Source organism: Schistocerca gregaria, chromosome 10 (genome assembly GCF_023897955.1).
Source record: "Schistocerca gregaria isolate iqSchGreg1 chromosome 10, iqSchGreg1.2, whole genome shotgun sequence".
Lineage (NCBI taxonomy): Eukaryota > Metazoa > Arthropoda > Insecta > Orthoptera > Acrididae > Schistocerca > Schistocerca gregaria.
The window spans coordinates 217,603,394-217,620,583 of NC_064929.1; the positions used below are offsets into that span (position 1 = coordinate 217,603,394).

The 17,190-nt window shown below is 41.2% G+C and overlaps 1 protein-coding gene across 1 annotated transcript in view; it reads left to right on the forward strand.

The window, feature by feature from the left end:
* The window catches only part of LOC126293252 (angiotensin-converting enzyme-like), a 1,024,671-nt gene that overhangs the window by 252,881 nt on the left and 754,600 nt on the right, over window positions 1-17,190 (forward strand). The window contains exons 10-13 of the mRNA XM_049986369.1: window positions 1,849-1,946; window positions 9,579-9,748; window positions 12,946-13,070; window positions 15,184-15,427. Coding sequence (XP_049842326.1) covers window positions 1,849-1,946; window positions 9,579-9,748; window positions 12,946-13,070; window positions 15,184-15,427 — 637 coding nt within the window. The remainder of the gene's footprint in view (window positions 1-1,848; window positions 1,947-9,578; window positions 9,749-12,945; window positions 13,071-15,183; window positions 15,428-17,190) is intronic.

Below are 17,190 nucleotides of genomic sequence, written 5' to 3' on the forward strand. Positions count from 1 at the left end.
CTGCAGACAACCTAAGTGTTCTACAGTGCATTCAGATCGCCTTGTAGTAAATGGTTAACTAAAAAAGTCTGGTCACAGGACTATGTCACATTCACAGTTCATAAGCCACCAATACACAGAAAAATACTAATTTCTGAACAACTGAATACAGATATGTGCCTAATTGCCATTTCTGCCCAGGCAGTTTCGGGATTTTCTCTGCCTGGGGACTGGATGTTTGTGTTGTCCTCATCATTTCATGACCATTCGCGCAAATGGTAAGAGTGGACTACTCCACAAACCAAACATATCATCACCGTCATCATCATACACATTGAACATGTGTGACATTCAACCTTCATGATCGTCCTTACCACACGAACATCCACAAGCAAAAGACAGTGATGTCCGCCTTGTATTCTCTGCCCTCAGTTACAGCTTGTGAGACCCTTTTGTTCAAATGAACACCTGTTTCCTTGGCCATCATTTCCATGCAAAACATTCCACAAGCTTTAAAAATTTCTAGTGTATATACATTACATAATATTGTTTACATGCATTTGGAAGTAGTTTGACTGTATTCACACTTTGTCCTGTAATTCACTTGCTTACTTCATTTTTAATTTTGCACAAATCTGAATGGCCATTGCTAGTCAACGATGGTTCTTTATTCACTTTCACTGTTTCCACACTACATTACTTAAATGTTTTCTTATAAATATTGTATTCAAATTTATCATAAATAAACATGTAAAAATGAACACTAGCAGCAGCTATCTATGGATAGGCTAACTATTTCTTGTGTTTACAAAGAATTTTGTTTTTGGGTACACCAGTTAATTAAAGAATTTTTGTTTATAATCAACTGGTAGTTTTATTCATCCTTACGCTAAACGTCCATTTATTACAGGATTTCAGGGGATACAGAGGAGTGTTTGATATGAGTCACTGGCTTTGACCAGTCACGTAGTGGACACACAACAAACACCATAAATAATATGGCAACTGTGATGTGATGTTATTCGTGATTTTTTTTTCACACGGGCTAAAGTACAGATCAGTCTGTCACCATAACCAGGGTTTTTAGTATCACTTCTGTTGGCTTCACCAACTAACAACGAAGCTGTGAATATATGTACCAAAAGGTGACGTGACAGCAGCCATTAACCTTACATCATTGACCAAAGCCAACGACTCGCATCGAACGTACCTCGAGACCTAATCTCACACAGAAACAGTTGCTATATTGTGGGCACAGGCAACGTGTTGATTTGTATCATTACAGTGGTTAGAAGATTTTTTTATAAACAACTGCTGATAGCTTATTCTATAAACTGGTGCAAATGTGATTATTTTTCTAGGAATTGTCTTTATTTTGTGATTTCAATATTTTACTTTTTTGAGAGTATTCTAGCTTCACCTTTTTAGTGTGATGTAGCCAGACAGTTTCTCAGTTCCCCCTGTATCCCCTCATTGGAAATTGCTGGCAACATCCACCGAGTTTTCTCTTGCCATCAATATTTAGTGTTTAATAGCAAATGACACAGCAGTTGTCATTGTGAAAATTGTCACTTTACGTGACCTGGTGCCTGTTATCTAACAGGAAGCCAATGATGTAGAGGCAGCTATGCTAACCGCTAGATCAATACACACAAATATGTTAACCTGCATACTGCAGATTAAAGACACATTGTTATAGGGGCACAAAGTTGCTATAACTAATATAATGACTGCTATTATTGTTAGACCCTTCAGTTTCTTATATATATATTAGGTGTGAAAAAGAGAGAAGGATGTGATCAATCTGGGATGATGCTCATGAAAATGAATTTAAAAAACTTGAACCAAAATGAAAATTATTTGTTGCAGGGAACATGTGGGCGCAATCATGGTCTAACATTTTAGATGTCACCATTCCATATCCTGGGAAAAATTTCCTCAATGTGGGTCCAGAACTGCTTGCACAGGTAAGTTAAGTAAAGACAGTCATCTCATAGAAATACTTACGTGTAACAATTTGTACAGATACCGGATAGAATTAGGAACAATATGAGGGAGATTCCAAGTTGCATATAGGTGCAAGGAAAAACTGTGACATTTAAGCTTTCAGCCAAAAATCCTCCTCCTGCAGTAGAGCACAAACACGCACGCTCTCATGCGCATGCGCAACCACTGTCTCTGGCCGCTGTGGCATGTTATGCCATCCTGGACTTTGTTTTTGGATAGAATGACTACAAAAGTTGAGTTGTAGGTAAAACAAGTGGCAGACATTGGTATCTTGGCTGTATACAGGGAATATGTTAGTCTACAAAGGAAATAACTTACAAAACACTCATGTAACCAATACTAAAATATTGTTCACGTGTGTGGGATACCCACCAAATAGGACTGTCAGTTGATATTGTAGGGACACAGGTTTATTTGACTCACAGGAGAATATCATGTAAATACTGAAAAACATGAACTGGTAGACATTTCAAAACAGATGCTTACTAGCCTTCACAAATGCGTACTAGCCTTCACAATTCAGCATCTTCTGTCTTATAAACTTCACCTGGTCCTCCTCAACCTAGTGTCACCTCTGTCCATATTAAACCCACCAACCATCAACATTACCTGCCTTTCAACAGCTGTTATGCCTTCCACATGAAAAACTCCCTGCCATACTGGCTGGCCATTTGGGGACAGTGTATCTGCAGTGACAAGTACCCACTTGGCCAGTATGCCTTCAAAGACAGGCACCATCGCCTGACCTAGTCCATATGGATCTCCCATCTCATTTCCCCAAAAATCCCAGTGTTCCCACCACCCACAAGAACCAGCCACAAAGGAGTGCTGTGCTCCCTTTATCACTCAGTACCACTCCAGACTGGAGCCAGTGAACCACATCCTTTGTCAGGGCTTTGATTACCTATCATCATGCCCTGAAATGAGGGACATGCTATCCGAGATCCTTTCCACCCCTCCTAAAGTGGTGTTCCATCATCCACCCAACTAGTCCATACCTATGCCACTCACAATCCCAACCCTATGCCACAAGGATCGTATCCCTGTGAAATATCCTAGTCCAATACCTGCCCAATCCACCCACCCAGCATTTCATATTCCAATCCTGTCACACGTTTATCCTCCTCCATCAGGGCCAGGCCACCTGTGATAGCAGCCATGTCATTTACCAGCTCTGCTGGAATAATTGAAAAGCTTTTTGTACTGGTATGACTACCAATCATCTGTCCATCAGGACAAAGGCCACTACGAAACTGTGGCCAAGAGCACAGCAGACAACCCTGTGGCAAAATATGCACCTGCACATAACACGCTTGATTTCAATGGCTGCTTCACTATCTGAGCCTTCTGGATCCTCCCTCCCACATCCAGCTTTTGTGAACTGTGCAGATGGGTGTTATCCTCACAACACATTGTCGACTCCTGTAATTATTCTGGCCTCAACCTGTGGTAACCAGTTGTCCCCACACCCTCCACTCAGCAGTTTTCACCCCTCTGTCCTAGCACCTCCACCCCATTCTCATTTCCCACCTTCTTTGTTTGCCATCCTCTGCCATTGCTCACTGTCATCTTTCTCCACTCCTCTCCTTTTGCACCCCATTTTCCCCATCTCCCTGCCCCACAACCTCCTGACACTGTGCCTGTTGGCACTCTAATCCCTATACACTCTGCCAGACAGCACTCCTCTCCCCTCTGACATGCACAGTGTTATCCCTTCCCATTCCCCACCCCCTCCAGATTGCTGCTTCCATCTGACATGATGGTTGCTATCTGGCCCAAGCTGCTGGAGTCAGTAGTTGTGTGTGTGTGTGTGTGTGTGTGTGTGTGAAGTGTGCTTGCTTGTGTGAATTAATGATGTGTGTTTCTCTTTTTCTGATGAAGGCTGTGCCCAAAAATTGTCGTCTAGTGCCTTTTAATCATGCGTGTCTGTAATTTAATAAGTCATCTTTACGGTAAGTAGCAATCTATACTTTTTGTATTTGTTACAGTCAGTTAGATATTTACTTCTCTACTTCATAACAAAAGTAATAACATGCAGCCATGTATAAATTAAAACATACAAGAATAGCAACATAAATAAATACATATTACTAAATGTAATGTGCTGTTTCAAAGAAGTTATGCAGTAGAAGGATGAGAATACATTCATCATTTCGTTATTGTCCACATCCTCTTTCACTGGCAGTTTATTTGCACACGTAGCCTAACTCAACATGCATAAGAAAATGTTGCTTATGGAAAACTGTGACAGTTAAACTTGTAAAGGAACAGTGACTTCTGAATAATAAGTGTAAAGTAAAGTGTAGAACCATTGGTAGAGAGATGCTGAATGAAACAAATTAGGTTGCCAAGAGGGCAATGCTTGAAGCCTTCAATGAGTACTATAGCAGAATCCTATTATAACATCGCTTATAACACTCAAATAAATTCTAGTAAATACTGTCAGTGGCACCAGAGTTCATGGATGGTACAGGCACAGAAATTTAGGGTAAAATAACAGGAGCCAAAATGCTGAACTCTGATTTCAAATGTTCCTTTACTAAGAAAGATACAGATGTACTGCCCCACCATGTATATAGACATTAGTATCAGTGGTGTTGAGAAACAGTTAAAATTGCTTAAATTAAACAAGGCCCCATTTACATCTACATGACTACTCTGTAGTTCACAAGTAAGTGCCTGACAGAGCGTTCATCAAACCACCTTGACCATAGACTTCTTTGTACCTGATATCCAGTACGGTAGCCCATCCGTTGTGGTGAGGCCACCTTGTACCCTGTTGGTTGTAGCCCTCTGACAACACAGGGATCATTGTGCTGATGCCTGCACCATTAACTCCCCAATTATGCCAAGGGATAGATGCCAATCCCCCTGGGGCATCGGGAATACTGGCAATGGCCATCCTGCTGTGTGCCCTTTGCTACGGTTGGGTGGCACCCGTGGGGATGGCCCCTGGTCGTAGTGGGTGGCATCAGGGCAGATGACATGCACTGAAGTGTAGTCCATCATCTCTTGCTGGTGGTGAAACACCAGCAATCCCTAAGTGTTCATGAGCTCAATTCAGCGCACAGAAGTTTGACCCCAACTCATTCCTCTCCCTGTCAACACCATGGAAGGAATGTTATTCTAAGGATGGCGGCAGATCTTATTTGCCCCAGTTAGAGAGCTGACAGGGAATATTCCATGATGACTAAGCGTCAGCTTTTTGTTGAGCATTTAGACAAGTTTTGGGAGGTGGAGAGATTGTTCAAAATGACATCTGTCCAGTCATGGGTGTTACTCGCTTGTGACAAGCTGGGGGATATTTCTCTAACCATCATGCCCCACAGCAGCTTAAATATGATCCAGGGTATCATATTTCACAGGGAACTTCTTTGCAGTCTGACGATGAGCTGTGCACCAATTTAGAGAGGCGAGGTGTTCATTTCATCCGGTGTGTCCACCGTCGTCTGAGGGATAATCAGGATGCCACTGGTGCCTTCATCTTGGCTTTCGAGGGTGATACATTGCTCAAGAAGGTCAAGGTGATGGACTACTGCTGCGATATAAAGCCCTATATCCGTCCCCAAATGCGGTGCTTTAAGTGCTGGAAGTTTGGACATATGTCTTCTCGCTGTACTTCCAGCACCACGTGTCGAGATTGTGGACGCCCGTCACATCCCGATACTCTATGTGCCCCACCTGCCAACTGCGTCAACTGCGGAGAGCACCATTCACCTTGCTTGCCAGACTGCAGGATTCTCCAGAAAGAAAGGAAAATCATTGAATACAAGACCCTGGACCAACTGACTTACGCTGTGGCTAAGAGAAAATCTGAACACCTGCATCCTGTATATATGACAACAGTTCTGGCACCATCAGCTCCACCAAACCCAGTCACCTCTTATGGCCAGAAGACTACACTTGCCCCCTTTATGGTGTGGCCCTCCCTGTTGCTCCCGCACCACATAGTTGAAGTGAATCAGGTGATGCTGATGGAAATTTGTTAGGAAACGCAGTAGATAAGTTTGTTATGTGGGAAGCAAAATACCTAATGATGACTGAAGTAGAGGATATAAAATGTAAATTGGAAATGGGACAGAATGTGTTTCTGAAGAACAGAACATTATTAACACCGAATATAGATTTAAGTGCTATGACGTCATTTCTGAAAGTGCTTGTATGGAGTGTAACTATGTAGGAAAGCAAAATATGGATGATAAGAAGTTCAGGTAAGAAGAGAACAGAAGCTTTTGAAATATGGTGCTACAACCTGACTAGAGGATGGGATTAGCTGGCAAGGTGCATTCTGAGGCATTGAAGAATCACCAATTTATTATTATTATTATTATTATTATTATAGAGAGAGAGAGAGAGAGAGAGAGAGAGAGAGAGAGAGAGAGAGAGAGAGAGAGAGAATCTGTGTGTGTGTGGGGGGGGGGGGGGTGGTAAAATTTTTAGAGGGAGACCAAGAGATGAATACAGCAAGCAGAGATTGAGAATAATGTAGTTAATCGGGGATGAGGAACCTTGCACAGAATAGAACAGCATGGAGAGTGGCATCAATTGAGAGTGATGTAGGTTTCAGTAGTTAGTCAAGGATGACGAACCTCACACAGGATAGAGTAGCATGGAGAGCGGCAATTTTTGGTCTGAAGACGACAACAACAATCTCTAGTTTAGTTGCATTCACAGCCTTTAGATTTGTGTGATTTATTGTGTAACATTAAATTGTGGAGAATTCCTTTTAGTACCCTTGTGGATGACTTCACACTCTTCATTATGCAAAGTGTTCCAGGCCAGGTGGGACTCTTGTCAGATTCTGTACAGTGTTTGCAGCAGTCAGTTCCCATTTTAGCCATAATACGCTGTAGATCACGGAACCAAAAAACTATGCCTAGTGATTGGACAAGAAGCACAGAACACACTGTCATGAGACCCAACTCTGTGGTGTCCATGTGTTGTAGAATCTTAGAACATATTCTATGCTCAACAGTAATGAGGCATGTCATATGGAATGACCTTCTCCATGCCAACAAGTACAGATTTTGGAAACATTAGTCATGAGAAACCCAAACTGCACTTTTCTCATGTGACATCCCGAAAGCCGTGGGTCAGCGAAGTCAGACAGATGCAGTATTTCTTGACTTCTAAAAAAAAAAAAAAAAAAAAAAAAAAAAAAAAAATTGACACAGAAACACACCAATGTATATGGACAAATGTACAATCATTTGTGGTATCAACAAAATTCATGGCTCAATTAAGGATAGTTTGGTAGGAAAGATGGAGCATGTTATCTTGTACTGAGTGTCACTAACAGAAGCAGAAGTAACTTCAGGTGTACTCCAGGGAACTGTGTTGTGACCTATGTTGTTAATGTTGTATATAAATGATCTGGCCGACAATATCAAGAGTAAGCTCAGAATTTTCAAATATGTTGCAACAATTATCGATAGTACTGACTGAAGATATTAAGACAAAAATAAACGCACATCGTGAAGGAATTATCTGAATGGGGTGGAAATCCAAGTGATGTGCACGTACAGACAAAGAAATGATTACAATGTCAGAAAAATTAGATGATTTATAGCGGCATAGAATGTCTGACATACTGCTGTGCTGTATGGGTTCCAAGAATAACCATCAGTGGGGTCCTGCTATGAAATGAAATGGTACGGCACCATTACTCCTGGTTGTTGGGCTGTGTAGCAGGTAATTCTCAGGTTAGCATCCCATCGCTGTCTGGGGCATCTCCAGATGTGTCTTTGCTGGACATCGGCACTCAATTCAAAGCAGGATTTGTCCCCAAAGACAATTCTACTTCAGTCAATGAGATTTCAGGCAACATAGGTCTGGAGACACCCCAGACAGTGGGAGGATGCCGTCCTGAGTGTTACCTGCCTTACGGTATGACAACCAGCAGTGATGATCTGGGGTGCCATTGCTTTTCATAGTAGGAGCACTTCAGTTATCATATTTGGCACCCTTACAGAACATCAGTATGTCAAGAATATTCTAAGATTGCTTTGTTGTACTTCATGCCAAGTCATCCTGGGCTTACATTTCAGCAACACAACACAGCAAGTATCAACTGCTTGTCTTCACACTTGCCGAACACTACCTCGGCCAGCGAGGTCGCCAGATTTCTCCACAATTGACAATATCTGGAGCATTATGGACATCACCCTCCAAATAGATCAGGATTTTGATGATCTAAAGGGTCAGGTGGACACTATTTCGTACAAAATCTCTCAGGACGACATTCGACAGCTCTTATCAGTCAGCACGTCTGAATAGCTGCTTGCTTAGGGGCCAGAGGTGGACCAACAGGTTACTGACTTGCTCAATTTGTGAAGCTCTCTCTCTCTTTAATAAATCATCCAATTTTCCAGAAAATTGTTATAATTTGTTTCTTTGTACATGTACATCATACTATTAATTTCCATCCCATTTGGATAATTTCTTTATGGTGTGTCATTTTTTTATTTTTTGTCTTTGAGTGCATTTAGTCAGATGTTAAAAAGATTTTGCATTGCTGCAAAGATTGACAACCTGATTTAAATGTTCATAAATGTAAGGTTTTAGGACTTTGTAGAACAAAGCAGCAGTGTCCTATGACTACAGTATCAGTGATAAACGATTAGAATCAGTCAGCTCGTGCAAATATATGTCTGCAACAGTTAGTAGGGATGTGAAATGGAGTGATCACATGGACCTATCACAGAGAAGGCGGGTGACAGCATTCTGTCCTTTGACAGGATACTGTGAAAATGCTGTCAGGATGCAAAGGGGTTGTGTGGATTAGCAGCCAAGTGGTGAAGTACCATATTACAAATCTAAAGGCCTAGGTTTGATCCCCAGTCAGTCATATGATTTTTACCTTTCAATTTTCACTTATTTTTTCTGTGGAAATATTTGTCAATGTGAAAAGTGCTGAATTGCACCATGGTTCGGAATGCATGTTACACTGTAAGTCTCCTTACAACTGTGTGGGAGAGTCAGTTCAAAGGTCTAAGAATGGCAATAGCATGTCACTCCTAACAGGACCATGACTAGGAAATGACAGAGTTTTTCAAACCAATCTTTGGGTTGATGACAGCATTACCTTTTCTTATAGAGCCTACTTACATATTGTTGATGCATCCAATCTTAGACTATTGTTTGACTATATGGAAACCGTGTCAAACAGAACTAACTGAGGATACTGAATTTGAAGGAAGAAGTGCAACAATCATGGGTATAGGTTTGTTTGTCTCAGGAGAGACTAATGGAAATGTTGAAAAACTGGAATTAGGCTACTCCTGAAGACGAGCACAAATTATCCTGCTAAAGCCGCAAGAATCAGTTTCAAGTGAATAATCTGGAGATACACTTCAGACCTCTACTTATTGCTCCCATAGGGGCTGCTGCAAAGAACAGCTGAGACTAATCACAGTGTGCACAGAGTCATTTAAGCAGTTACTCTTCAGACTTCATATGCAATTGTAATGTTTTATACTATTAGAAATGCTCTCTGGCATACACTTCTGGTTTACAGTGTACGTATGTAGATGTAGATATAGTTAAACCAGTTAGAAATAGATAACTGAATTGGCGATGTATACTGTTTTCAGGGATACACGCCCCTCACCATGTTCCGCCTCGCCGATGACTTCTACCGCAGTATGAACCTGTCGGCCGTGCCACCAGAGTTCTGGGAGAGGTCCCTACTGGAGCAGCCTCTGGACAGGCCGGTCATCTGCCAGCCCTCTGCCTGGGACTTCTGCAACAGGAGGGACTACAGGTGATAGCAAATCACCTGCCACATTCACTATGCTAGTTACTGGTTACAGAAAACTTGCATCTTGATTTGACTTGTTTTGACTTCATCTGTTGTATGTTTGGTGGTTCACTAGTTAACCCATAAAGTGGTTGTAATTGTCAGTCAATATTTCTGTTTAATTTTTATTTTCTTTTTGCTTTTACATAAGCTAATTGACTGAAAATACTTTCTAGTATGCAGCACAGTTACCCCAAGTACACAATAGGAGACCGCTGCTGATCATATCTGATTAACTGAACATCTGCACTTAGATAGTGAGCCATCTTATTAAGCTTCTATGAGGAACACCTAATACCAATTTTGTTTATGCCAACAGACCAGCTTGTACCAGTAAACAGTTCTTCAACCCAATCGCAACACACTGCACATTTGTACACATTACAAATAAGGCGGGACACAGCTTGACATGTGTCATGTGATGAAGTGACAAGTCATGAGATCCATCTGCACATACACAGATAGCATTAGTATTGCCTACACAAGGTATAAAAGGGCAGAGCTTTGGGGGGCAGTCATTTGTACTCGGGTGATTCATAAGAAAAGCTTTCTGACCTGATTGTGGCTGCATGATGGAAACTGACACAACTTGAACACAAAATGATAGTTGGAGCTAGATGCATTCCATTTCGGAAATCGTTAGGGAATAGTATTCAGAGATCCAAAAGGTCAAGAGTGCACTGAGACTATGAAATTTCAGGCATTAACTTCCATCTTGGGCAACACAGTGGCTAGCAGCTTTCACTTAATGACTGAGGGCAGTGGCATTTGTGTAGAGTTGTCAGTGCTAACAGACAAGCAACACTGTGTGAAATAACCACAAACCACAGGAATCAATGTGGAATGTATCACAAACATATCTGTTAGGACAGTGTGGCAAAATAGAGCATTAATGGGCTACGGCAGCAGACGACTGACACAAATGCCATTGCAAACAGCACAAACATCGGCCGCAGCATCTCACCTGAGCACTGGCCATATTGATTGGACCCTAGACAACTGGAAGACTAAGGTCTGGTAAGATGAGTCCAGGTTATAGTTGGTAAGAACCAATAGTAGGGTTAGAGTGTAGGACAGAAACCACAAAATCACGGACGCAGGTTCTCATCGAGGCACTGGGCAAGCTGGTGGTGGCTCCATAATGGTATGGGCTGTGTTCATATGGAATGGACTGGGTCCTCTGGATGTGCAGCTACTTGGAGACCATTTGCAGCCATTCATGGACATGTTCTCAAACAAAACAGTGGAATTTTTACGGATGACAATGCACAATTTTAGGGCCACAGTTGTTCACAATTAGTTTGAAGATCATTCTGGACAATTAGAGTGAATGATTTGGCCATCCAGATCTCCCGATATGAATTCCATCAATCATTTATGGGACATAATGGAGAGGCCAATTTGTTCACAAAATTCTGCACCATCAACATTTTCACAATTATGGACAGCTACAAAGTCAGCATGGCTCAATTTTTCTGCAAGGGATTTCAAATGACGTGTTGGGTTCATATCACATCTATGCACTATTATGGGTAAAAGGAGGTCTGACACAGTAGTATAAGATATCCCATGACGCCTGTCACCTCACTATATAGATATGAATGTTGAAGAAAGAACACTTACACACTGTGGCTCCTGCCTCGACTACAGTGCATAGTTTTTTGCCCAAGATTCTTCTCCTGTGGGTATTCCTTCCATAGGATTCCAGAACACACAAAAATAACCAAAGCATCCCTGCACATGGTCAGCTGTCACATTCTGTGCACCTTGTCAGTGCTATCACTGTTTACCCTCACCTCAACTCACCACAGCTACAAATAGACACCTGCCTGATCCTCCAATTACCAAACACTACTCCCTGTCCTGTGTACACATTTACATGTTTGTACAGGTGAGCATCGGGACTGCATGTGTGTGGCAGTTATTAGATGTATGTGAAATGGTGTGCCACCCATAATGCATCTGTATGTGGCCCATCCTCCTGTTTCGTAAAACATTCACCGTGGTCTGTAGGTAGAATGCTACATGCAGTTAAGTTGTAGGTAAGATCTTTGGAATGCACATCATCTGTTCACCAAAGATTTCACTGGGCGAATAAATAAACAATGTACAGTAGTCTGGTCACATGTTTCTCAGTGCCTCTACATCAGTGATGGGTGTGGAGGTTCTATACTGTTTCATTTTGCACCATTTCAACAGAAACTGAGTAAATGAACTGTGGAATTGTAGCTGATTCAGTACAGAAAGAAGTGTGAAATACCCCAATGTTACATTAGCTGAATATCACTGGCAAACTCACATCATCAAAAATCTTCAAAATAGTGATGTTTGCTGATGACACAAATATACTAATAAATGCTCAAACACATCCATGTGAATCATAGCCAAGACAATAATGGAACAGTCTTAGAACTGTTTCACTGTAAACAGCTTGACTCTTAAACTTACAAAGACTCATATGCAATGTCAAACAAATCAGAAAGACCTACAGGTAAAATCAAAAAGACCTACTGGTACCAGAAGTAGGTGTTGATGGGAGTATGTTAAGTGAAATTTCATGTGTGAACTTTTTAGTCATTCAGATGGATAATGGAATGAGCTGACACAATTATGTGGATAAGGCGACCATAAATTTTAATTTTGCCTGCTTTACACTCAGAAATATCTCTACTGTGTTGAACTGCAAATGAGACTGCTAGCATACTTTCATTCAATCACTTCAATTGCCATTCTTTTCAACACATCTACAGCCTCTGATACTTCATATATTTTAATTTGACGAATAACAAAAATGTTGTCCTGCACTTTTTGACCAATTTCTTCAGCAGTCATATCTGCTGCTAGTCTTGGATAGTCATCATCAAAACCAGATGTTGGACCACATTTAAGCTTGTTTAACAAATAATGAATTATTGTCACTGATGACAAAGCATTCAGTCTCAATTTTATTTCTTCACATCTTTTCCCATCTGAAAATTGCAAATCTTTCTAACTATACTGCACTTTTTCTGCAAAAACCACATATCACAATTTACTGCAATGGCTGCCAAATCCAAAATGACCAACAAGTAAGTCCTCTTGGTTCAAATATGAGTATTCAATGAACTGCCCTCATATTAAAAATTAAGAGGGTGGTTTTGATGGTGGTGGTGTCTTTACAGGATCAAGATGTGCACCCAGGTGACCATGACAGACTTGGTAACAGCACACCACGAGATGGGGCACATCCAGTACTTCCTGCAGTACCGCAACCAGCCCAAGGTGTTCCGCGATGCTGCCAACCCAGGTACTGATGCAAACAAAATGGCCACGCATAGGCAAACAGTGTGTTGTTGTTGTTGTTGTTGTTGTTGTTGTTGTAGCAGCTTACACCAGTCTAAGCTGTGTAAGCCTCCCCTTAACTGCCGCACCCTGCATTCACTTGAACCTGCTTATTGCATTTGAGTTTTGGCCTTCCTCTACAATTTTATGCCCCCCCCCCCCCCCCCCCCCACACACACACACACACTTTACTGCATTACCAAATTAAATATCCATTGTTACCTCACAGTAAGACATACTAACATAAATCTTCAGCTTTTAGTCAGGTTGTACCCCCAAACCTCTTCATTGCTCATCTGATATACCCATCTAATCTGCAGTAGTCTGCTGTAGTATCACATTTAAAAAGCTTCTGTTCTCTTGTTGGTAGTTCTATAAACTGTCCGTGTCTGCCGGCTGCTGTGGTCGAGCGGTTCTAGGCGCTTCAGTCTGGAACCACGCGACCGCTTCGGTTGCAGGTTTGAATCCTACCTCGGGCATGGATGTGTGTGATGTCCTTAGGTTAGTTAGGTTTAAGTAGTTCTAAGTTCTAGGGGACTGACGACCTCAGATGTTAAGTCCCATAATGCTCAGAGCCTTTTTTTTCTGTCCATGTTTCCCTTCCTTGCAAGGCAACACTCCAGACAAATACATTTGTAAGAAACTTCCACCCTCTTCCTCAGAAAAACTTTTGCTATTTTTCCAATCTATATTTTATACCTTTACTTCTAGTATCATCAGTTATTTTGCTACAAAAATATCAAATCTTGTCTACTACTCTCAGTGTCCCATTTCCTAATCTGAGACCCTCGGCATTACCTTATTTATTTTGACTACACTCCATTACTTGTTGATTTACATTTTGTTGATGTTTATCTCATAAACTCTTTTCAAGATGCTATCCATTCCACTCGACTGATCGTGCAACTCCTTTGCCGCCTCTGACAGGGTTGTTTCATCGGCAGACCACAAAGTTTTTATTTATTCTCTATATGCTTTAATTCGCTCTCAAAATTTTTCATTGTTTTTCTTTACTGCCTTCTCTATATACAGAATGAATAACATAAGAGGTAGGATACAAACCTTAAGCTTATCAATTATGGACACTGTGGAGCACATGACTGTTTATTAATACAAATAACTGTGACCAGCCACTTATCAGCTTCTTTTTCTTTGTCTTTGACATTTATGCTGGGTGAGCATGGTTACTGTGGAGGTGGCGTGGTTAATTTAAGGAGTGGATGGATGCCCTTCCTGTCACCAACCCACCTTCCCCCTGACAGGAGGGAGTACGTGTACCCGAAATGTCTGCATGGTGCGGTATTATCCATATGAAAGTGTGCGAATGGTTTCTAAATGTCTGCAAATCGTGTAACTGAGACGGAACTTGGATACCAGCCTGGTATTCACTAGTCAGATATGGGGAAACAATCTAAAAACCACATCCAGGTTGACCGGCATACTGACCCTTGTTTTTAATCTGCCAGATGGATTCAATACACTTCCCCATCCCAGAAGTGGCACTTTAACATGCTTGGCTATCTGGGTGGGTGACAAGCCACTTACAAATATTTTAGTTTTTGAGACTTTACAGTCTCATCACAAATCAGTTTATAGAAGTAAACTGGTCTCAGTGATATGTATTTATATTCAAAGGATACAACCATTTCTCATCCTCTTTCCTGTTACTGAATTGCATACGATTATTAGAGTTTTTTGTACTCTTAAGGTAATCAAAAGCCATGCCTCTACATGTAGGGATGAACAGTCAGATCCACATGCAACATTCATAGCTAATAACCAAAAGCTTTTGATAACTCAATATCCAACTCTGTAAACTTGCTTTTCGTAAGTAAGTACTGCCCAACAGATTATACTTTTCTCAAAAGAGAGTTCCTTTTGATACAGTTAAATTTATCAAATTAATATTATTATTGCATGTTTTTCCTCCGCCAATTATTAAAACTGAATAATAGCGGATTCAGGTAAACTACATTCCAGTGCCACAATTGTTGATGGGCTTCACCTCTTCCACTGGGCTACTTTTGGAGCAACCTGTTGGGAGAAGTTAATTACTGGTCTCTGTTTTGTGTCCGCAGGGCTGCACGAGGCAGTGGGCGACATGATAGCTCTGTCAGTATCGACACCACAGCACTTGCAGACGCTCGGCTTGCTGCGCAACTCGGTCGACGACCTGCCACACAACATCAACTACCTGTTCGCGCAGGCACTCGATAAGCTCGCCTTCCTGCCGTACGCACTTGTGCTCGACCTGTGGCGCTGGGACATCTTCGAGGGCCGCACGCCCAAGACGCGCTACAATTGTGACTATTGGAGGCTCAGGTATGTCATTACAGTACTGCACAGATAATGTGAATGGGTACTGGCTTATTTTCACACAAAATTAATGTCAGTAACAACACAGTGTTACAAAATACTATTCTAATTTAGTAACTATCAGGAAACTTCATGGAACATGATAATTGATACACACAAATGGATGTACAAAATGTTTTATTCATTTAACTTTCTACCTGGAATGTGTTTGAGAAGCCTTAATTTCGGATGACTTTGAGGTGATCTGCTCCTGCTTTTGGAGGTCAGTAGCAGGCCAGTATTGTCTTCCCTTCAGCAGAGCCTTCAGTGTTTGGAAATCAGTGATATCCACTGGGAACATATTGAATAAATGCAAGAGACAGAAATAGCTAGGCACTCTACTTTTGACTTCAGACAGGCAGATAAGGGTCAGGGTCTCTAAGCAATCATGTATCTTTGATGTAAACTGTACTTACGCCTAAAAGCCCTGAGATATAGTATTGGTGGTTCTTCTCTGCAGAAATCATTATGAGGAAGTTTCTGGACAGAGGTTACAGTTAATTAGATGCCATCGTTAACAGGGTGTATACGTGGACAAGGAAAAAAAAATTTCCCGGATTTCCCGGTTAAAAATACACTTTCCCCCAGATGAAAATACACGTTTTCCGTGTTAAGTGACAGTATACTATTCCTCGGCACTGTAAAACTCATCAGTCCTATGGTTTTATATGTGGAAGTAGAATTTCCTGGCACTTCAGAAAACGAAACTCAGAGGGAGGGAAAATACGTTTTGAAAGACCTTTGATGTGCAGCAACATGTACACTGCATATTTTCGTATTATGAAGCTATAAATTTGAATTCCACCAAACACCGCATGTTACTTTCCGAAACATTGAAATCGAGATTCCGATGCGCTTCTGTAAGACAGTCATAGCTCCTGTCACGTGATCTCGCCAGCTGATGGCAGCATGGAACACATGATGTAGTGAGCCAATAGCAAGATCACTCTTAAGTAGCGCGAACACACAAATAAGAAAAGTTAATGGTTTAAATTAATATGCACAGCATTCACATATAATATTGGTCTCGGAGATTAATAAGCTGGAAGAGAAGCTAAGCTTCCACATATAATGTTGATCTTTTTTGCATGTGTTACACTTTAAGATAGATCTCACAAATGTGCCAGCAAAACGACGTAAATCTCTGATATTTTTGACTCGAAATTCTTCTAAATGGTCGTCCTCAAAGAGTTGATTTTTAAATGAGAGTCAAACACTTTGTTATTTAAGAAATTCATCGTACATTCTTGCACATAGTTCATCTTGCGTAAAAGGAAATCTGCTTTGAATGTAATGCTTTTCAAACCACCATTTGCAATATTTTCCAGCGACCTGTTAGAAATAGGTTCGTTTCAGCAGTTGCAAGAGAACGCCAAATAACAGGCGTCACCGTGCTTGCGCAGCTACGATAACGCAGGAAGCCCATATGTTCGTACGTGTAAAAGATTAAAAGATCTTACGTATCGCATAAAAGAAACAAGACATCAGATGATACTTCAAGAGCGTCAGAATTTCGTGAACTATACTAAACCCATAATTCGGCTTAAAATGCACATTCGTATGTAAATGTTCTTGGAGTACCAGTACTGTATTATCTCTTGTTAGGTCCTTTATTATGGCATAATGCCATACGTAAACTTGAAATGCAGCGAACAGTTGAAACCAGCCAATAGTGTGAAATTAAACACTTCATTTCAAGTAAATTGACTGCCTCAGTAGAAAAGATTAAC